Consider the following 22,215-nt stretch of genomic DNA (forward strand, 5'->3'; position numbering starts at 1 on the left):
CTATCTTAGTCAACGCAAATACGCCCTTGAGATGATTGCTGATGCTGGTTTGCTAGGATGCAAACCTGATTCCTTCCCCTTAGAGCAAAACCATAAACTCGCAGTCTCTTCCTCACCTCTTCTGTCACAACCAGAGCCGTACCGTCGCTTGATTGGTCGTTTAATCTATCTAGGTGCCACACGACCGGATTTAGCATATTATGTTCAATTTCTTGCACAGTTTATGAAGACACCTAGAGAGGATCATCGGGAAGCTGCTATACGGGTTGTTCGATACTTGAAAGGGAATCCTGGTCAAGGCATCCTGTTGAACGCACAATCAAACTTTCAGATCACTGGTTGGTGTGATTCTGATCACTCTGGCTGTCGTCTAACACGTAGGTTTGTTTCTGGCTATTTTATTCAACTTGGCACTTCTCCCGTCTCATGGAAAACAAAGAAGCAGAAAACAGTAAGTATGTCGTCTGCTGAAGCTGAGTACCGAGCAATGGCTTACATCACCAAGGAACTCATCTGGCTAAAAAGAGTTTTACACGATCTTGGGGTCTCATATCCCATATATCACGACCTTAGAGTTATTTGTTACCATATCCTGCTCTGTATATTCTCTTCAAATCTCTGTAATTATTACGTCTTGCTAGCTACGTTCTGTAACAATATATATTGGTATTCATACCCAAAGATAAACATACAGAAACATTCATCTCCTTCTCTGATCTTACACTTTACTCTCGAGATGGCTGGTGAAATAGTCAAAGCGTCGGAGACCAAGAAGGCATGCTGAGCAATATAAGGTAGATTCAGCCATTCTATTACACTTCCCGTCCTCCTCAAGTGCCCCTGGATTTGAATACATTGCATCTGCCCGGATGCTTGACAGTAAGTTTTTCCAGGGGAAGCACCCTGGACACTCTCTCATGGTGGTGGGAGGTCGCTTAGTCTGAGGATCAAATTTATAAATTGGCCCAAGAATGTTGTATTTAAACGATTGGTGCTCAAGAAAAGAACCGAAGGCCTCCTGATGAGAGATGACCATTATATTAGCCGTAGGTGGATTATTGTATATAAACGATTGGAGCTCAAGAAAAGAACTGAAGTTCTGCTGAAGAGATATGTCCATTAGATTAGCCGGAGGTCGATTATGCCATATCCACGCCATCAAACTAGCCAAAATAGGTAATAAATCTGTTTCAGCAAAGAAAAGAACTCAATCAGTTAAGACTCTAATAGTATAATATAAACCCTAAACTTGAAAGACAAGAAATATTAACCTGTTGGGACGTGATGAAGGTGGATCCTAGTGGAAGCGAGGACTTTGAGGACGTCAAAAGAAACTTCTGATAGTATACCAATGGCAGTGATGGTGAGAGGACCAGATGAGTAGCCTAATTTCTTCAACTCCCGTCTTATAAACGGACCGACCAGACGAGCGTCAACGTCAGGGGGGAGAGGACACCTCGTGATGTCCCACCAGACCGATGTTACACCCTCACCCTGCCCCTTCCTCGCCGCATTAAGTTGCAACATGTCGGAGTAAGCTTGTATTGAATGAAGAAGATTAATCAATTGAAGATGAAGATTCAGAATTTAGGGATTGACTCCTCTTGTGGTTCACGATACCTGCTGCAATAAAGAAGAAGAAGAATGTTCTCTCTTACAATTGTCACAACTCAACAATTGTATTTATAGTGTTATTGCACCTTTGCTGAAGCTTATCCACCAAGGGTTACTAAGGTGAAAAGGAAATTGATTTTTATTTTTGGATTTATTTAGAGTTTTACATTCTACTATATTAATTGGGAAGTACAAATATGAAACTAACCTTAAAATGTATAAAAAAATTACATTCAATTGCCATTAAAAAAACTAAATTAAGATTAATTAATTAATTAAACAAATATAATTAATTAAAAAACAAAAATTGGAGACACATAAAATAAAATAAATTGTAGAAAAGTTAAAAAAAACATCTATTAGAATCAAAACTAATTTGTACTTAAAAAAAATAAAATTAACAGCTAAGGTTTTAAAAATCTAATCGAATAATATGTATATAACTATAAATTTTATCAAAAAACTTTTTCAGCACGAATCAAAATTTTTATTCATTAGGTGCAAATATTTATTCACAGGTTTTCAATAAACATTTTTAAAATACAAAAATTTTAATATAAACAAACTGAATTTTTAATCATAAACTTTTATAAATAATATAATAACAAAATAATTTATTTAAATTTTTCATAAAAAAATGTTCAGCCTGCGGTTTTCCGCGGGTTAGTACCTAGTTTAATTTTAGAGCAACTTTGGTAGATAACCATGGATCCAAAAAGAATTAAGAAAATAACTATGAGTCAGTTTTCTTTAGTAAATGACTCTTTTTATGGTGGGGTAGGGGTAGAGTAGTTACCAAATTAACCTTCTAATTTACAAGTTTTACAAAATCTGAAAGTTCAATATGAGATATATTTTGTGACTGAAGAAATACAGAGAGATAATGCTACAATAAGTCATAGTGAGTACCCAAATTAAAGTTGAGGTTACAGTTGGAAGAGATGGTGGTTGTAATTGTTACGGAGGTGTCTATGGTGGTGAGTGAAAGTAATTACATAGGTGGTGATAGGGTTCTTTTAAAAAATAGCATGAATCATGTTTAAATTGCATGTAATTATCATATAAATAGCATGTGATATTACAAAATAGCATTTTTGGTTGGAGTAAATAGAAAAAGCATGCGATATTATCATTCTTTGGAATATATCATGTCATTTATATAAAAAACACTATGATTTACAATAGTTTTCTAAAAAAAACATGATAGATAAACACCGATACATGTAAAAATATTAAAACACATAGTTCCTCTAAAAATGTTTGTCCCGATGTTGGAGGAGATAAAGAGAATGAGAAAAGTAGAGCAGTTGGGAAAAGAAAAAACAAGATGATGGTGATGATATAGGAGATGGTGGTCGGAGGTGACGGTGATGAGTTCGGTGGATAAAAGATGATGGAGAAGGCGGTAATTGTTACAGAGATGATGGTGATAAACTCGGTGGAGTAGATTTGTGTTGGTGGTGGTGAGTTTTTTTATGAAGCTTTCCATTAAGAAAAAAAAAAGGAGAGATGTTTCTGTATTTTGATGAGAGAGAAAGAAGAAGGAAGCAAGAGGAAGAAGAATAAAGATAAACCAAAGGAGAAAGAAAGAGAAAGAAGAGAGAAGGAGACGGGAGGAGAGCAACGTAATTTTAAGTTGCATAGGGGACACACGGACATGGGTGATAGTTATTTTATGAATTATTTCTAAAAGTATAGTCATCTAGTATATATACTCTTAATCTATATAATAATAACAATATGAATAAATACCAACAACAGTTGCGATTTTTCGTCGTATCTTTTCATAAAATATTTTATATTTTATTTTTTGAAAGTAAACAACAACGGTTGCGTCTCTCTCAAAAGTTGCGTCTCTCTCAAAAGCTGCGTCTGTCAAATGAAGAGTTGTGTCTCTTATAAACAGTTGTGTCTATTCAAATGTTCGCATCTTTAGAAATCTATATATAAATGACTTCTCATCATCGTATTCAAATTTTCTTTATATTTGTATTAGTTAAAAGACAATTTGTTAGAAGTGAAGTCTTATCACTGTGAGAAATCTATTGCATTTTGATATATTTTGTGAATCATTGTAATATTTAATTATATTCAGTCTCTAAATAGACATCTTCATATATAATTATTTTTAATTTATTAAAATATATTTAGCCGTTTAATTGAACCATTACAACATTAGTATATTTAATATTTAAGATCATATCACTTGGATGAACTTTTCATATATAAATTATTATTTATTAGTTTTAAATAACTAAAATATATTTAAATGAATTGTTGCAACCTTTTAATTACACCACAACAAATTTCGTGTATTTGATGAACCATTAAAATTTTTGATTTATTTCATGAACCGTTGCATTTTTTTTTGGTAAATTTGATATCTATGGTTGTGTCTACAATATTAAAATATATTTAAATAATTTTTTGTTTCCGTTTAAGTAATCTTAAGATACTTTCTTTAACCATATACTTCTTCGAGGGTTATCATTCTATTGGTATAAATCCAAACCAAAAGGTTTGTTTTAGCTGTTTATAAATGTGGTTCAAGTTGGTTTTTCAGAAAATGAGAGCATATTGGTTCGTATATATTTTTCTATTCTCATGCTTTTTGATTAGAAAACTAATTGTATTATAGAAAACAATATCTATTTCTATATTTCTATTTTTTTTAAAATATATATGATTATGAAATATCAAGGTGAATATTTTTCTACTGTTGGGAATATTCAGTTTATTAGAAGATGGAAAACCGGTGATCAACGTAAATATTGGTGGTTAAGATGATTGTCCAATAAACTATCTTGACGACAAAGACTTATCTACAACTTCATATATGTTAAGGGAATTTGTATATTTAGTTCTAGTCATAATACACTCATATTGAAATCTTAACAACAAAAGATATTGAATATCAAAATATTTTAAAAGTTTGAAAAGATTTTGGATTCTGACTGCTAAAAAGAAGAGGAGTATGTGAGAGCAATGAATCTGGCCGTCTTTGGCCGACCATCTTTCTTAGACGCGCAAATTATTGATGCAACATTATACACCTAAATATTATTGTTATAAGTTCTAACAATTATTGTTTCCTTTTAATATTTATTACATTATTTATTTATGTGTGACTCAGGATAAGTAACCAACATCTTATGTGGAGAAAAATAAGTAGTAAGTACACTCAATGGATTAACCATATATGTTAAAATGTTTAATGACTATATGTTGTTTTATATAAATATATGTTTCATTTATAAAATGATAGTTGTTTATATTATATATTCATTTACAATACTGCCTTTATGAAAATAGATATATTAATTTTTATTTATGAATATTATAACTGAGTTTTGATTCAAATAAATAAAATATGTGATAATTTTCTGTTAAGTTATATAAATTTTAGAGGATTGGTAATTTTCTTACTGATTGTTTGAATAGTAATATTTATACTCACTTTTATGAAGTAAAAATTGATTTTGGAAATAGAAATAGAAATATGTTTGAGTTATGCTAAACAATATTAAAATAATTAATTAAAATGAATTAAAAAAATAAACATTATGTCATTTTAAGAATGGTCCTCAATTAATATTTTTAATATTTGTAATTTATTAAACGGTTATTTAGGAAATTTATAGTGTCGTATACAATGTATTCATAATTTTAGCATTTAAGAAAAAAAGAAATTTTAAAATATAATCATTTACATATCATATTTGACAACAAGAGCACAAGTTGTAGCGGTTCATAAAATATACAAAAAGATGATTGTAATGTTGCAAAGAGACGACACGACTGTAGATTGCATTTATTCATTTTAAAAAAATTATGAAAAATTACGACGAAAAGACACGGATAAAATGTGACATCGAAAAGATGGAAACGAAAGGTTACAATGAATAAATGTGAACGAAATAACACGACTGTAATGTAATCTCATGGCATTTAATCTTAAAACTTTGTTTAATTTGATGTGTGCAGCATTGATAATTATTTATTTAATGACATGTGAAGGTAAAATTATTTTTTTAAGAATATTTTTTGAATAAAATGTAATCTCATGGCATTTAATCGTAAAACTTTGTTTAATTTGATGTGTGTAGAATTGATAATTATTTTTATTTAATCACATGTGAAGGTAAAATTATTTTTTTAAGAATATTTTTCAAATAAAATATAAAAAATGTTTCAACAAATTGTATTTTTTGAAATTTGTATTAAATAGTTTAGAATCCTAATAAATTAATAAATAAATTTAATTAAAGATTTTATGTAATAAATATTTTACTAAAATGAATTTCCCGCGATATCCGGAGGCTCCATATCTAGTTTTAATTAAAGCGAATTGGAAAATTTATATTTCTTAGTAATGTCAAGTTATTGGGCTATGCACGTGTAGAGCAACTGATTCACCGTGAATTAGTAAAGATATAAGAAAGAAAAAAAAATCAATATATTATGCTACTGAAATTTCCAAAAAATTCTCAGAAAAGCACAAAATATATTATGGAAAAAACCATTACTTTAAAAAACAGAAAAGAAAAAAAAAAAAATTGGGGGTGGGAGGGTAAGGCGAGGAAACGGTTGACCGCAGACACTAAACTAGCTTCAGCAGAACCACCTACGAGCCAAACCCAACCTGATTGGTTCTACTTTTAGGAGACGAGCCTCTTATGTAGCCATCGACGTTTTTAAATTATTTTTCGGGGGAAACGCCGGCCAAAGACCCCCAATAGTAATATTCCCATCGTAAATTATGGGAGGGTTCAGGGTTTAGCAATCTATAAGCAGACTAATCTCCTAGGTTCCCACCCCGTTGCCACGTTTGACCAAACCTTTCTTTATTTAAACAACACAACTTCAACTTCCACTGTCCGATGTGGGACAAGTTCCAAAAGCCAAAAGGGAACGTCATGAGTGACGACGTCACATACCACTAAATATAATTATATGATAAGTAGAGAAACACATTGAACTATTGAAGTCAAAAAAAAAAAAGCAAAAGAGAGAGAGAGTGAGACAATGGCAGAGAGATCTGATACAGAGGAAGTGAAGCTTTTGGGGATGTGGCCGAGTCCTTTTAGCCGTAGGATCGAGATAGCTCTTACACTAAAAGGTGTACCGTACGAGTTCTCTGAGCAAGATATCACCAACAAGAGCTCTTTGCTGCTTCAATTGAACCCGGTTTATAAAATGATTCCGGTTCTTGTTCATAATGGTAAACCGATCTCTGAGTCACTTGTGATTCTTGAGTATATCGATGATACGTGGCGAAACAATCCGATTCTTCCTCAAGATCCGTGTGAGAGAGCTACGGCTCGATTCTGGGCTAAACTGATCGATCAACAGGTATTATGAAAATTTTCAATTTTCAAGAACCGGTTTTGGACTTTTAAACCGGGGTTTTTTAAACCGGTTATTTTTGGAGTCTTTTTTTTTAAAGATCTGTGTGGCGGCGATGAAAGTGGTGGGCAAGGTCGGAGACGAGAGAGACGCGGCGGTCGAAGCGACGAGAGATTTGTTGATGTTTTTGGAGAAAGAGCTTGCTGGGAAAGATTTTTTTGGTGGGGAAAGTTTAGGGTTCGTGGACATTGTGGCGACTCTGGTGGCGTTTTGGCTTATGAGGACGGAGGATCTCCTCGGAGTTAAAGTTGTTCCGGTGGAGTTGTTCCCGGAGATTCATAGATGGGTTAAGAATCTGTTGGGAAATGATGTTATCAAGAAATGTATCCCTCCTGAAGATGAGCATCTTGCGTACATCAGAGCTCGCATGGATAAGCTCAATATCAAATCAGCTTGATAAGGATTATTACAGAGAGAGTTCTGATGTTTTAAAGTATGTCCCTTTTGTTCTTGTCTCTATTGCTAAGTTCTGTGAGATCATTGTGATAGGGAAGTGTGAGGTTGTTGTTGTATTATAGAAGCTCAAATAATCAAAGTATGTGCCTTTGTTCTTGTCTCGATTGCTAAAGTCCTATGGATCATGTTTTATGCTCAAAGCTCCCCAAGTTGTAGACAAATAGTTGGGAACTGTGAACTTCTTTGATGTATTATTGTCTGCAAGAGATGTAAATCAGAATGACTCATTGTCACTTCTTGTGTTGTGTGAGTCTTTTCTTCCCTATCTGAAAGTTTAGCAATTAGGATGTATTGAGACTTGAGACGTGAATGAGGAAGGCCTGAGATTAGTTTGTATCTTCATGTCCCATTGTTCTTGTTTCAATTGCTATGTGGGATCAAATTCATTAAGCTCACAGTTAGAATAGTAAGTGATGTTGTTTCTAGTTTTGTTAGAGATGTGAATCAGAGAAGCCAATGTCAGTTCTAGTGTTATGTGAGACTTTTCTTGGATCTTTGGTCTGAAATGTGAAAGTTAGCAATTAGAATGTGTTGAGATGTGAACGAGGAAGGCCTGAGTTTAGTCTGTGACTTCATGCTGCTATTATTCAAATAGCAAATTCAATTTTTTGTTTTTCTTGTTCTAGCTAAAGATGTTCTCAAGCAACAAACAGAAGAAACTCTCTCTTTTGTGTTACTCTGATTCAACCTGAACAGTTACATGATAAATCCCACAAGATTTCCTACAGTAATTTCTAACACCAGTAATGATCTCTTTAGGACTAGCTCCAGCCTCAGGTAAGATATGACACGACAATACGATTCTCCCAACTGTTATCTCCCACACATGAAGATCATAAACAATCTTAACTCCCTCGATACGCCTAAGTCCTCTCTCGAGCTTCTCTATGTCTATATCACGCGGTGTTCGTTCCATCAGTATTCCGAATATGTTCTTGAGCATTGGAAGAGTAGCAGCAAGAGCAAAGGCAGAGAAAACAAGAGTACAGATCAAATCAACCAAAACCCATCCCGGTTTCACCCAAATGATACCTCCACCGATCATAACACCAAGTGACTGAATCATATCAGCCATTGCGTGAAGATACGCTCCTTGTATGTTAATGTTCATCTCCTTCGACGACGATTTCTCACCTTTTAAAGGATTCATTTCTTGCTCCTCTTCATCCTCCACCACCTCCTTGTGAAAATGTTGATGTTGTTGATGATGATGATGATGATGATGGTGGTGGTGGTGGTGGTTATGGTTATGTCCTAACCAAAGGACCATAACCAAGTTCATAAAAAAGCCGAAAGCAGAAATGCCAAACATGATCTCACCATTCACCTCTCGGCTTCTATTAAGAAGTCTTTGAATGGCTTCATGGATTATAACTCCAGAGACAAGCCAAATGAGCTGAACAGACAAGAAAGCAGCTAAGACTTCGAGCCGTTTAAACCCAAACGAGTTTCTCTGATTCGCTTCCCAGCTAGAGACCTTGATCGCCAACAAAGAGACGCACAAACCCGCCACATCCGTCAACAAATGTGCAGCATCCGTCATTACCGCGAGACTATTCGCCTTGAAACCTCCCACAATTTGTACGGACATAACGACCAGGTAAAGAAAGATTAGGCTGCTTAGTCTGGTAATCGAGTCTTCGCGTTCTTTCGTCTCGGAAACACATTGTTCTTGTCTCGTAAACGCGCAAGACAGAGGAACAACCACGCCTAGAGTTCCTTCCTCTGTCTGTGATGGTGACTCGATTCCTTCATCGTCATCGTCATTAGGTTTCAAAATGCGGTTTTGCTCCAATTCCATAAGCTGTTCGAACGTTTCAACGGTTTTAATTAAAGAGCTAAACCAACATTTTGACATTTCTTTTGGATTTTTCATGATTAAAGATTCGAACAAACCCATTCTTGTAAAACAAGAAAACAAACCTGAGAATCAGAAACGTATATATGAATCCCTGGTGCTGTCTTCTTCGGAAATCTTGAATTTCATAAATAAATTTATCTTTATGGTTAGAGATTAAGTCATTTTCTTAACACAAACAGCGATTTTACAGGCAATTAAAAAAAAACAAAAAAAAAAAAGAACCAAGGATGGATCCAGCAAATATGGGAGGAGATGTTTATAGACAGAATGTGGAATTTTTCTCTTTTTGTATGGAAAGAATCTAAAATAAGTCGCTTTGGCTTGTGACAGGTGAAGAAGAATCATAGTATTTTTTTTTTCTTTAATAAGGGAATGACAAAAAAAAAAGCAATAAATAAATTACACATTTATGATGTCTCTGTATGTGTGTATGAGATTTGTATGATTGTGTATTACTACTACCATCCAAAGGTGGCGTTACAAAATGGACCAACTCTTCTTGTTCAAAATATGGGGGATTCAACTAATCTTCTTGGAGCTTTAGCGTCTTGTGTTTTTTTTTCAGTTGTCTCTTTGTTTTATTTCATTAAATAACTCAATGAATAATTTACATCAAAGTTAGGTTAGGTGATGTAATTTGTCCATGTTGATATAACAAAACATGTGTTATTTGCTCTTTGTTGCCTTTTTTTTTTTTGGGTAGAAGTATTAAGCCCAATAAGAGAAATACAAAAGGCCCATTAGGTCGATTCAAAAATAATAAAGAGTAAAAGAATGAACCAATCATAATCTCATCTGACTCATTCTGATAGCACCGCACGCACCAGTCGTCAGGGTCTCTCTCTCGTCTCTCCTCCTCGCGGCTCGGAAAAAAGAGCTTCACACGCTTGAATTCTCCGTTTCGTTTTCTAATTTTTTTTCGGATCGGAGATGGCGGAGAAGCCGGCGCAAGAGACGGAGCAGAAGCGAGCGATGGAACCGGGTGTTCTCGACGATATAATTCGCCGTTTGGTGGAGTTTCGGAACACGAGGCCTGGATCGGGGAAGCAAGTTCATCTCAGTGAAGGTGAAATCCGTCAGCTTTGTGCTGTCTCCAAAGAAATCTTTCTTCAACAACCCAATCTTCTTGAACTCGAAGCTCCCATCAAGATCTGCGGTCAGTAAAAACCTTCTCTTTTCTCAAAAAAGTTTTTTTTTTTTTTTTTTTTTTTTTGGGAGTGAGGTTTCGGTTGATTTCAGTTCTCAATTTAGTGCATGTTATCAGTATCTATGAATTTAATTCTTAGAACTATGTTTCATATTGGAAAGAGATAATCTTTTGAGTTCTTTGGAAGCTGTAAGTAGGTCAAATTTGGTGGGTTTTAGGTTAGGTTGTGAGTTTGGACCATTAAGTGACTTAAGAGTGTGATGGTGACAATTGATGTTCTTTAAATTCAGAACGTCTAAAGTTGGCATTTTTATTACTAAATAGTCGTAGATAGGTTTCAGAGTTTTGACTGGTTCTATGAGGTTTGTTTTGTTTCTTTTATCTTAATGTTGACTAGTCAAGTTATGTGTGCAAAAGCTTTACTAAGCTCATGAGTGTTCATTCACCATTCTTTCATTGGAGAACGTTTTCAATTGTAGAATTTATTTGGCCTGCTTAGTTGGTCTAATCTATCATGTGAATATTCTGAGTTTAGTTTGTTTCCTTCAAGTTATCTTCTTTGATCTAATTGTATCTCTTCCCTTACTTTTACAGGTGATATTCATGGGCAGTATTCAGATCTATTGAGGCTGTTTGAGTATGGAGGCTTCCCTCCCGAAGCTAATTATTTGTTCTTGGGTGATTATGTCGACCGTGGCAAGCAAAGCTTGGAAACAATATGCCTTCTCCTAGCTTACAAAATTAAGTACCCTGAGAACTTCTTCTTGCTGAGAGGGAATCATGAATGTGCCTCCATTAATCGTATTTATGGGTTCTATGACGAGTGCAAACGCAGGTTTAACGTCAGACTCTGGAAAATATTCACCGATTGCTTTAACTGTCTTCCCGTGGCCGCCTTAATTGATGACAGAATACTATGTATGCATGGTGGAATTTCCCCAGAGTTGACAAGTTTGGACCAGATTAGAAACATTGCACGGCCGATGGATATTCCAGACTCTGGTCTGGTATGTGATTTACTATGGTCCGATCCTAGTGGAGAAGTCAAAGGCTGGGGAATGAATGATCGTGGTGTTTCATACACTTTTGGAGCTGACAAAGTTGCAGAGTTTTTGGAAAAAAATGACATGGACCTTATCTGTCGTGCCCACCAGGTTGGAACTCGAGTTATGTATATCTGTCATTGAGTTTATGATGAAAACTCTGCAAGCTTAATAATGGATGTGTTTTGACTCTCTGTTTTTAGGTTGTTGAAGATGGGTACGAGTTCTTTGCAGAAAGACAGCTTGTTACAGTATNTATTGCACGGCCAATGGATATCCCGGACTCTGGTCTGGTATGTGATTTACTATGGTCCGATCCTAGTGGAGAAGTCAAAGGCTGGGGAATGAATGATCGTGGTGTTTCATACACTTTTGGAGCTGACAAAGTTGCGGAGTTTTTGGAAAAAAATGACATGGACCTTATCTGTCGTGCCCACCAGGTATTATTAAATCGAGTTATATATATATGTCATTGAGTTTATTATGAAAAATCTGCAAGCTTAATAATGGATGGTGTTTTGACTCTCTCTTTTTTCAGGTTGTTGAAGATGGGTACGAGTTCTTTGCAGAAAGACAGCTTGTTACAGTATTTTCAGCTCCAAACTATTGTGGGGAATTTGACAACGCTGGTGCAATGATGAGCATTGATGAGAGCTTGATGTGCTCATTCCAAATTCTTAAGCCGTCAGAAAAGAAATCGCTTTTTCTATGACGACGATTATCCAGTGACCACCATGCTTCAAGTTAACAATTCTCCAAAAGGTAAAAAACTCTTCCTAATGTTATGGTAGCGCCACATGAAAGTAACCCTGGCTCTACATTTTCTGTTTCATGTTTAGCGTGTTCACCGTAGTTAGCTCTTAGTCTGTGTGGTACAACATGTTAGCTTCAGGAAACTGAAATGGAAAATATCAGTTTGTATGCGATCTGACCACTTTGTATGCGATCTAATCACAGAACTGAGTATCCGTTTCAAAATCACACAGTAGAGATTTAAAAGTGTAGGAAATATCTTAAATCCCATTATTTGAGTTTTTTTTCTTCTTTCTTCTTTTACATTTCTGTGTGTGGAATTAGCTCCTGTTACACAAAGATTTGGTCACTGTATGCTGAAGAATCAAGAATGTTCATTTGTGGCTAGGCTTTTGATCATCTTTTTGTACATTGACAATACGCTGCAGGTGTAGTATAATGGCAAGAGGATCCACAGAAGGGAAACTGCTGAATTGTGACCTTAGTGGTTTCTGATTAATAGAGCATTAGACAAGTAGCTGATTGAGTTCTCAAACACAGAGACAGTCTGGAAACAACTCTGGGAAGTCTCTGCTGATTTTAGTATTCATCATTCTATCACATCTATCTTTGTCTAAAATGTGTGTTTTCTTTGAATAATTATGATATTAGATTCTTCTCATTTGTACTCTCTATTTATTTATGAGAACCCTTTTCTAGTCTCTTCACAAACCATAAAGCCATAAAAAACAGCTTTTCTGCGAGTAGTGGTGTTTTACTTCCAAAAAATTTCGTTCAGGTGGGTTGCCAATTGTCACATCTAAAAAACAATATGGTGCTAAAGTGAAAACAATCGAAGTAATGAAGGACTAAAGTGAGAAATGTATGCGAGTGCACGTGTGATTGAGAGAAGAGTGTTTTTACAGAAACAAACAAATCAACAACTCCTCCAGAGAAGAGAGCCAATTCAGATTCCTTCTGTGTTGTCACACAGTTTTGGCCTCTCTCTCTCTCTCTCTCTCTCTCTTTTTCTCTCTCACTCACGCCTCTTAGAGTTTTTTATTTATTTTTATAATTCATCTCTCCACCGCTGAGATCCATTTTTGTGTTTTCTTCTCATTCTGTATCCATGGATTCTCTCGTTGAATCCGGTTGGAAGGTACTTTCACCATCTCCTTGTTCCTTGATCTTTGTACATGGATTTGTGTTTACAAGCGATTTCGTTGTGTGTGTGTGTTTTTTTGTCTTTCTTCGTCTCCGACTTTAGTTTACTGCATTTATGATACGCGTATCTCTTAGCTGGTGTTAATTAGTTTTTGAATTTGATGGTTTGTTTTTGTGGTCTCCACTCTCACCGCATTGGATTATTGTTGTGGTTTGATTTAGATTGGTTTCGTGTCGATCTCTTTGTGGTTTCCAGATCTGGATTTTGACTCTTTTTGTTTGTTCCATTCCATATGAATAGCCAATGTGATCTCACTTTGTTTGTTTTGTGCTTGATTCTTTTTTTGGAATTTAGGGACCATAATTTCATAATAATCAGCAATAGTCTAAGCCAGAACAATGCTGATGTAGACTGTGTGAATTGAGAATTGTTTATGTACAGGCTTCTTCTATCCTTAGAGGATTTGTGAATGTGATAGGTTTGTTGTTCTAGCTATAGTTTTTCGCCTTGAACGTCTTTCTAACTCTCTTTCGGATTGGTTTTGGTGGAATTGAATGCATTTTTCTTGTTTCCCTTTGGCTATTAGTATTTGGCTCTTATAGCTCAAAAGTTTATAGCTGTGTTGCTGACCTTTTTTGTTTTGTTTTTTTTATGGTGTGATGATTGCAGTATCTGGTTACACATTTCAGTGACTTTCAACTGGCGTGTATTGGGAGTTTTATCCTTCATGAGAGTGTGTTTTTCTTGTCTGGACTTCCTTACATTTTCCTAGAAAGGACCGGTTTGCTTAGCAGTTACAAAATTCAGGTCTGTCTTCTCTCTCATGTTTTAAGGATCTTCTCTATGTATAGTTTGTAGCTTTGTGTGACCGACCGAACCTTCGGAAAGGAATTGAGTGAAAAGAGATCACCAAGTAATCATCACATGATTTTGTTTGATCTCTCAAATCTTCAGTGATAATAAAAGTATATGTTCTCTCATTTGGCTTACTATTAGTGAATGTCAAATAACTGTTTTGGAGTTCTCTTTTTGTTAAACAATTTACTCTTGTTTGGTCTTATGTAGGCAAAAAGTAATACTCCTGAAGCCCAAGGGAAATGCATTGCTCGACTCTTGCTTTACCATTTCTGCGTAAACTTGCCCCTTATGATGGCATCTTATCCTGTCTTCAGATTCATGGGCATGCAGAGCAGTTTTCCTCTGCCGTCCTGGTATTATCAGGTTCTTTAGTGCTGGAAGCTTTTTTTTGTTTCCTTTGGGTTCTCTAATGTTAAACTCTTCCCATTGGCAATATATATAAAAATGTCAGTGTTGAGCTGCATGAGAAGAACCTGAACTATGTTTGATCTGGTTTTTAAAACCATTTTTTGGTTATGCTCTTGCAGGAAAGTGGTGTCTGCCCAGATCTTATTCTACTTCATCATTGAGGATTTTGTGTTCTATTGGGGTCACAGGATCTTGCATACTAAATGGCTGTACAAAAACGTGCACAGTGTGCATCATGAGTAAGCTTCAGTTTGTCCCATCTTTTTTGTTGTTGTTGACAATGTTAGTCAATTCATTTACTTGGCCATAACTGATCTTATTATGCTATTACTCAGATACGCCACACCATTTGGTTTGACATCAGAATATGCTCATCCTGCTGAAATTCTGTTCCTTGGTTTTGCTACCATCGTTGGTCCAGCTCTCACTGGGCCTCACCTGATCACTCTCTGGTTATGGATGATGCTGAGAGTTATTGAGACAGTTGAGGCACATTGTGGTTATCATTTCCCATGGAGCCCTTCGAATTTTCTTCCTCTGTACGGCGGGTAAGATCAAACATCTAATCTTTAGCCTTCTTGAAGGAGCAACACATCTTAAATCCATCAGATCATTAACATGAAATGATTGTACAATAATTGCTTGCAGTGCTGACTTCCATGACTACCATCACCGATTGCTCTACACAAAGTCTGGCAACTACTCATCGACCTTTGTCTACATGGACTGGTAATAATATCTGACCTCTGTTAATTAACAGAAATCGTAATTGACCGATTCCAACATTGTAATCATGTAAAATTTGTTTCTCTACGTTATTTCAGGATCTTTGGTACCGACAAGGGTTACAGAAAACTGAAGGCCCTAAAAGAAACTTGACAACAAGCAAAAGTGGAAGTTGGATTTCTCAAGAGAGAGGTCTTGTTCTCAAAAACCCTCCTTTCTTCTGTTTTGCCTCTCAGATATTTCCTTGAATTAAAAACTTTTAGTCATAAGAACAAACATTATTTGCAACATTTTGGGTTGTACAATCAAAGCTGTTGGTCTGAACATAAGTTGATACGATGTTGAACCTACTGTTTTTTCGTAATCTTTAGATAGTGCTAGTTCTTGATGCATGTACTCTCTAAGATCTCATGTCTTTACCTTGCGGCACATTCAAGTATCTAAAAGCCTAAAAAGTGGAACGTCATCCCTGGCGTATTCAGCTTTGTTGTTTTTATTCTCTTTTAGCAAGTCTGATTATATCTTTCTTAAAGAAAAAGGTTTTTTTACATGTCGGAACTTTAAATTTCGAGAACAAAATGTACACACAATTAGAAGGATGCATGGGAGACACAGATCGCTTTCCTCAGTTATAGTAGTACTAGTCAGTCAACTAAAGTGGACCTTCCTTTAGGCATAATTTTGATTTTTTTTCTTTAATACTCATTACACAAGAGATGATTAGGTTTGAGAAAACTAATCATTCCTAGAAAAGTGTTAACCTTTTTAGTCGGGCTGATTCGTATACCATCTAGTGGGATCTGAGAAAGCAGCTCTTAGCTGCTCAAAAAACAACCACGCATTTCAAGAAGCAACCAAAAATGAAACTGAAAAATACATAAAGTTAAAGCGGTGTCTTCGCCTTCGATTAGTGTCCACTTACGTGTCCTCTTCTTCTGAGATCAATCACAACGACACTCACGTTGTCACTGCTGTGCCTTGCCAACGCCAGCTTCGTCAGCAATACAGACGCTTCCGTACAAGCCTTGTCAGAGATCGCCGGATCTTCATGACTACTTCGCCGTTTCTGACCACCACGGAGACACATACGAGCCACTGAACAGGCGGTCTCGTTTGACACCACATCCCATAAACCGTCGCTTGCTAGTATTAGGCAATCGTCGTCAGTCCTGTCCGTTATGGTTACCTCTGGCTCGCAACTCACATAAGGTTTTAAATAGTTGTCTCCTATTGCTCTTGACATTGCTAAGACCCCTAGAACTCTCGGGCAGTCCCAATATATGACTCGTCCTCCAGCTCCTTCGATCCGGTCCAATTCGTCTGGACGATCAGGCTGTGTTTCAATACAAAGAACAAAATCTCCGAGTAAATCCACAATTCCAATATTTTCTTAATTGAAATTCAAGAAAATAACAACTAGGTGATGTGTGTTGCTTGAATGAAGAATTCAAGACAATAATATGTTTGTTATATCTCTTCTCCGAAGTTATATAACCTAGGGTAATATATTGTACATGATCAACTGATTGATTTGAAGTTAAACCAAACTTAACATGTTGATAGAGGTGTTCGCTGAATGAAGAATTCAAGACTAGATGTTTGTTAAGATCTCATTTAGGATATTATAATATATGAGCCATGACCAATTGATTTTAAGTTATAACAAACTTAGCAAGTTTTGAGTGAGACTGACCTTGTGGTCGGTTGATAAAGGAACTGGTTTCCCATCTCGGCAAAGAACTGCTCTAGAATCGCCGCAATTTGCGACGATGATCTTATCCGGTGTGACGACTGAAACAACTGCGGTCGATCCGACGGAATCGCAAGTAGGGGATTGAAGATCACACTTGCAACTCGCACTCACGACAGATTCACTCCACGACACAACTTCTTTATCCATGCGCTTGAAGCTACGCTCCATTGTCTTTTTCCATCCTTCTTCCTGATCTTCTCCATCTAAGGTCAGTTCCTCTTGCACCAGCTTGTGAAGCCTCTCCCTACACCTTGCTGCAACCTAGATAAAACAAACCCGATGTCGTATCAGCTAAAACTATAACAGTTTTGAAATAAGGGAGAGAATGCATGAAAACGACTTCGTACGTACGTGAGAACAACCATGGCCATCGTACACACCAAAATAGTGTTGAGTAGATTCCGAATTCTTGGTTGAAGAAAACGAAGGATGAATCGCCACTGCGTCTTCCATTTCTCTTCTCCTACCGCACACCGAAGAAACACCATATCTCGGACTGATCTCCATCATTGAAGTCTCTCGGGAGACGTCGTCGATATTATGATTATTAGCTAAAGCCTCTTGTTGTTTATTACGTTTACAGTTCCTCTTCCAATCTTCTTGCATCACCGTCTTAAACCTCTGCCTACGCCGTGAATGTGGCGACGTCGATTCATAAACCGACGACGGAGATGCACCGGTCACAACTTCGTAACATATATCCGCCATATTGAAAATAAAAGGAAAAAAACTCAAAAATCCGATTACGTCAATGTAGTTTTTTTGCTCTGTTTCAAGTAATGTTGAATCTTGATTTAGGTGTTACTTCACTGGTTAATAAAAAAAAAACTCATAAACCATTCAAATGGAGAAAATAATGTCATTTACACGTTACAACTCGCACCCTATTTAATACACAAACCTGCCTCTTCAGAAACAATTTTAAAATTCTTTCACGTAAGCGTCAGTAACGAGTGTGCGAGATTCGTGGTCCAATTACATGGACACAGCAGGGAACATAGGAAGTTGCTTTCGTGCCACGAGTGTACGTTTTAGTCGTACGTAGCTTTTCCCCTCAATGTAGGTTTTGTGTTTCTCTATTTTTAAAATACTTGAGGAATTTCATCACGTTGGTTTTCACAGTTGATTGCATAAACATGCCTAAATTTCGATAATATATTTATGTTTGCTTTATAAAAAACCTAACAAGCTTAGTGCCGATACTTTATGTGTATGTTATTAGACAGTAGACACGTAAACAAAGAAAAACTTAATATATATATGTGACAGATTAACTTGTATCTCTTCTTTTCCATTGTTAATGCCTTTAGAGTCCAGCGAATCATATCAAAAATATAATAATCAACTATGTTGTGATGGCGGTGTGACCAATTTATAAAAATATATCAAATTGTGTAAACAACAATCATCTTTCAAACAAACAAAAAAAAATTAAGGAAAAAAAAGAGCTGGTTGTGTTTTGGGCAATTTTAAGAAGGCCCAACAACAATAAGGGAGGTCCAAACATATATATCTAAAAAAAAGAACGCGCCGTTGTATATATCTTAAAAAAAGAAAGCGCAGTTTCCGGGGATCGAACCCGGGTGACAGGCGGGAACATTTACCACTATACTACAACGACTTTTGTTGACTTAGAAAAATGTAAATATTATTTGATATAAAACTCTCTCAAATTGTTTGACTCTTCTTAAGCGGAGAAGTGAAATTTAGAAGGATTTTGTATTTCTTTTTAAATCACCTGTTATTGAATATGGAATTTGTAAATCATTTTTCAAATCTAATATTATTGAATATGGAATTTGTAAAAAATCATTTAAAATAATTTACAATCTCTGTTATTCAATTAAAAATTTGTAAAAATCATATCAAATTCTCTGTTATTCAAAACATATATATATATATTTTTTTATAAAAACATAACAGTGATTTTGGAAGACTTTGTATATATTTTTGTAAGAGAAATCCTGTTTGAAAAATCACACATTTACAAGTGTGATATGGGAAGGATTGGTCAAAAAAAAAAAAACAATTCACATAAACAAAGAAAAAAATTCATTTTCCACTTTCTTATCTATTGTGTTCATCTCTCTCTTTTAAACAAAAATTCAGAAGATGTACCTCGAACCTCCCTTTTCTCTTTTTTTTTTTTTCAATCATGTAATCCAGAATTCTGATTTCTTTTCTAAAGCATGTAATCTGAATTCTTTTGTCGGAATACTCAAGTAACACTGCCCAGAAAAGTAGGAATCAACAGGGTTCAAATTCAAACTGACGTCACATGTAACAGATAACTATATTTTATACAACACACCATGGTTATACTCAGCAATACAATTGGGGTCAGAGGCGATAAACCAAACCAAAGAACACGAACATGACTTGCCCAGAAAATAGGATGGTGACTTTTATATTTAATGTGATTTTGTGGAGAATCTCATAAAATCATCCCAAAATTATTTTTAAAATCTCACCAAATCTCATGAAATCACAAACTATTTTTTCTTATTAAAAATGAAAAATAACACCAAATCCACCAAATACCTTAAAACCCCACTTTAAATCTCCTAAAATCCAAAATATCATAAATCTGACAAAATCCTTCAAAATTCATTAATAATTTATTAGTCTCACAATTTATGAGAGGCCTGACTATTTCAGAAACGGACTATGGCTTAGACTAATACTTTCTTGTATAATCTCTGGCAGTCTAAACTAGATACAAGACCACCGAATAGTTACAATGTACGGAGCAAAAACCACAACATCTTAAGCATACGTTTTAGCCATAACCCGTAAAGCAAGCGAGGAAAGGGGGACATTAGAGTTGACGATCGTATGGTTGTCATTACATGACTATATAAAAATGTATGGGATCATAATATACATTATACATTAGCCTTACGTCAATGGCAATAAAAGAAGCATTGGCCTACGGCCTCACAGTTTTGAAAAAAAATTGAAGGCAAAGAGAAAAAGAAACTAAGAAAGCATTACAAAAATTAGGGTAAACATTATCTCTTTACACAGCTTTTGTTATATGACTAGTTAGTAGTATTTACTTTTTGTGACATTTCATTTTTTATGAATTAGAGCATTTTATATTTTTTTACCGCCTCCTGCCATAGTTTATGTCGGCACGGCAATGTAGGACACCATACATTATTTAATTCATCCCATGTCACAGCTTGAACGGAAACAAACAAACATCGAATACGAACACGACCAAATTTTTTATCCGATAGAATTAGAGACTACAAGGCATGAATGATGAACCGCAGAGTGAGCTCCATTAACATAACTTACATATATAACTTGTGTAGATTAGAATATTATCCATCAATTTGGCACTTAACTAGATCACAAATCATATATATTTAAGCATGCATGTTAATTTAAGGCATAGAGACGCCGTTAATAGTGAAACCTCCATCAACGCAAATAATTTGACCTGTTATATATGAAGCTGCAGGAAGACATAGAAATGCCACAAGGGATGAGACTTCATTTGCTTCTCCAATACGCTTCATTGGCGTCACGCTCTTCACCTTTTCTTTTACCTCTTCAACACCGAGAAACTGAAACATTTTCATACAAACTAAGATCCATCAGAAACTAGTTATATATATCACTTCTTTTATAGTATTAATGAGATTAATGTTTGTTCTTTGTCTTTACATCTTTAGATGCCGGAGTTGTGATGAACCATGGACAAACAGAGTTGCTCCTTATATTATCACTCGCCCACTCGCATGCCAAATTTCTTGCCAGCTGATTCATTGCTCCTAAAATGCGTACATTTATGTAAGTATCAATAAAAGCAAATGATCATTAGTTTTTTTTTAACTATGCATATAAACATTAAACCAAAACATTTATGCATATGATGAACATATATGTATACCTTTGGTTGCTCCATAGATGGATGCACCTTCCAAGTTCACAACCCCAGCAACGGAAGACATGAGCACAATGCTCCCTGAACCAGAGGCTTTCAACAAAGGGTGAGCGAGCTGTGAGAGATGGAAAGTTGACTCCAGATTTGTAGCCATTATAAATGAAAAATCTTCTGCTGTACACTCTGTGGTAGGCTTTGCTATACCCGTTCCAACATTGGGTACCTATATACACCCAAACAAACCAAACACAACAACATGATTTGGAAACTGTGGAACCAACCTCATCAAAGTTGAGGAGGAGCTTATATATATATACTTACGAAAATATTGAGTTTTCCTTGGAAGAGGGAGGAAACAGTTTCCATGAGTTTCTCCCGCTGGTCACGTGAAGAAACGTCACAAACAGAAGTGGTGACCTGAAACCCTTTTGCTTGCCACTCACGTAAGCGATCTTGAAGCTGAGTTTCGTCTCTGGCACATGTGTGGACTCTTGCTCCAAACATAGCTAGTTCCTCCACCACAGCTTCTCTGTTTATAGCTCACATGCAATTTTAGTTTATTCATCATTAAGGTTTGCTCTTTTTGGGGTTCTCTTGACTATAAACATGGGAATAGCATCAAAAGATCTACATAAATAGATGACTATAGAGTGAGAGCATAGATTCGATACTGAACTAGTAAGAAACTAGGTAAGCTAGGTAAAAAAGTTACTGGGACTGACCCGATGCCTTTAGAGCCACCGGTGACAAGAGCGGTCATGCCTTGAAGACTCCATCTAGAGTTCTCTCCCAAGCTTTCCCCTAATTTAGACATTGCTGATTATGAGTAATAATCAGCAAACACAGATATAGATCTTTTGGTGAAGATTTGTATCTCTGTCAATAAATTAATGGCAATGACTGTTCGTCTTTTGTAGACCACACACGTGTACGATGCAAGGCTTGTAGAAGAAATACTATTCTTCACGATAATTTGTAAAGGAGACCAAATATCGAATTATTGGGGGTTCAACAGTTATCTCATATGATCAAATATAACACACACAAACAGATATATATATATATATCACATTACAAGGTATTTTTATAAGAAGCTCTGTTATCATAACATTTAGCATTTTACATTAGGCATATACATCTTCTTACTGATT

At 35.6% G+C, this 22,215-nt stretch overlaps 6 protein-coding genes across 6 annotated transcripts; 3 read left to right on the forward strand and 3 right to left on the reverse strand.

Annotated features, from left to right (window-relative positions):
- LOC104700562 (glutathione S-transferase U7) lies at window positions 6,512–7,580 on the forward strand. The gene is made up of 2 exons (XM_010416084.2): window positions 6,512–6,966; window positions 7,061–7,580. Exons 1-2 carry the CDS (start codon window positions 6,640–6,642, stop codon window positions 7,415–7,417), a joined length of 684 nt encoding a protein of 227 aa, XP_010414386.1. The 5' UTR covers window positions 6,512–6,639; the 3' UTR covers window positions 7,418–7,580.
- On the reverse strand, window positions 8,128–9,657 carry LOC104700563 (metal tolerance protein B-like). Its single transcript, XM_010416085.1, has 2 exons — window positions 9,400–9,657; window positions 8,128–9,280 (listed from the first exon to the last, which is right to left on the reverse strand). The coding sequence occupies exon 2, from the start codon at window positions 9,275–9,277 to the stop codon at window positions 8,150–8,152; it is 1,128 nt and encodes a 375-aa protein (XP_010414387.1). The 5' UTR covers window positions 9,278–9,280; window positions 9,400–9,657; the 3' UTR covers window positions 8,128–8,149.
- Window positions 10,101–12,983, forward strand: LOC104700564 (serine/threonine-protein phosphatase PP1 isozyme 1). The gene is made up of 5 exons (XM_019227517.1): window positions 10,101–10,493; window positions 11,079–11,454; window positions 11,784–11,967; window positions 12,066–12,289; window positions 12,709–12,983. Exons 1-4 carry the CDS (start codon window positions 10,268–10,270, stop codon window positions 12,237–12,239), a joined length of 960 nt encoding a protein of 319 aa, XP_019083062.1. The 5' UTR covers window positions 10,101–10,267; the 3' UTR covers window positions 12,240–12,289; window positions 12,709–12,983.
- LOC104700565 (methylsterol monooxygenase 2-1) lies at window positions 13,202–15,812 on the forward strand. The gene is made up of 7 exons (XM_010416088.2): window positions 13,202–13,418; window positions 14,094–14,231; window positions 14,490–14,635; window positions 14,810–14,929; window positions 15,026–15,238; window positions 15,339–15,419; window positions 15,515–15,812. The coding sequence occupies exons 1-7, from the start codon at window positions 13,389–13,391 to the stop codon at window positions 15,567–15,569; spliced, it is 783 nt and encodes a 260-aa protein (XP_010414390.1). The 5' UTR covers window positions 13,202–13,388; the 3' UTR covers window positions 15,570–15,812.
- Window positions 16,070–18,044, reverse strand: LOC104700566 (probable protein phosphatase 2C 24). Its single transcript, XM_010416089.2, has 3 exons — window positions 17,521–18,044; window positions 17,110–17,430; window positions 16,070–16,749 (listed from the first exon to the last, which is right to left on the reverse strand). Exons 1-3 carry the CDS (start codon window positions 17,875–17,877, stop codon window positions 16,324–16,326), a joined length of 1,104 nt encoding a protein of 367 aa, XP_010414391.1. The 5' UTR covers window positions 17,878–18,044; the 3' UTR covers window positions 16,070–16,323.
- LOC104700567 (tropinone reductase homolog At2g29370) lies at window positions 20,433–21,898 on the reverse strand. Its single transcript, XM_010416090.1, has 5 exons — window positions 21,787–21,898; window positions 21,386–21,593; window positions 21,071–21,287; window positions 20,845–20,951; window positions 20,433–20,744 (listed from the first exon to the last, which is right to left on the reverse strand). Exons 1-5 carry the CDS (start codon window positions 21,876–21,878, stop codon window positions 20,562–20,564), a joined length of 807 nt encoding a protein of 268 aa, XP_010414392.1. The 5' UTR covers window positions 21,879–21,898; the 3' UTR covers window positions 20,433–20,561.

This window comes from Camelina sativa, chromosome 7 (genome assembly GCF_000633955.1).
Source record: "Camelina sativa cultivar DH55 chromosome 7, Cs, whole genome shotgun sequence".
Taxonomy (NCBI): Eukaryota; Viridiplantae; Streptophyta; class Magnoliopsida; order Brassicales; family Brassicaceae; genus Camelina; species Camelina sativa.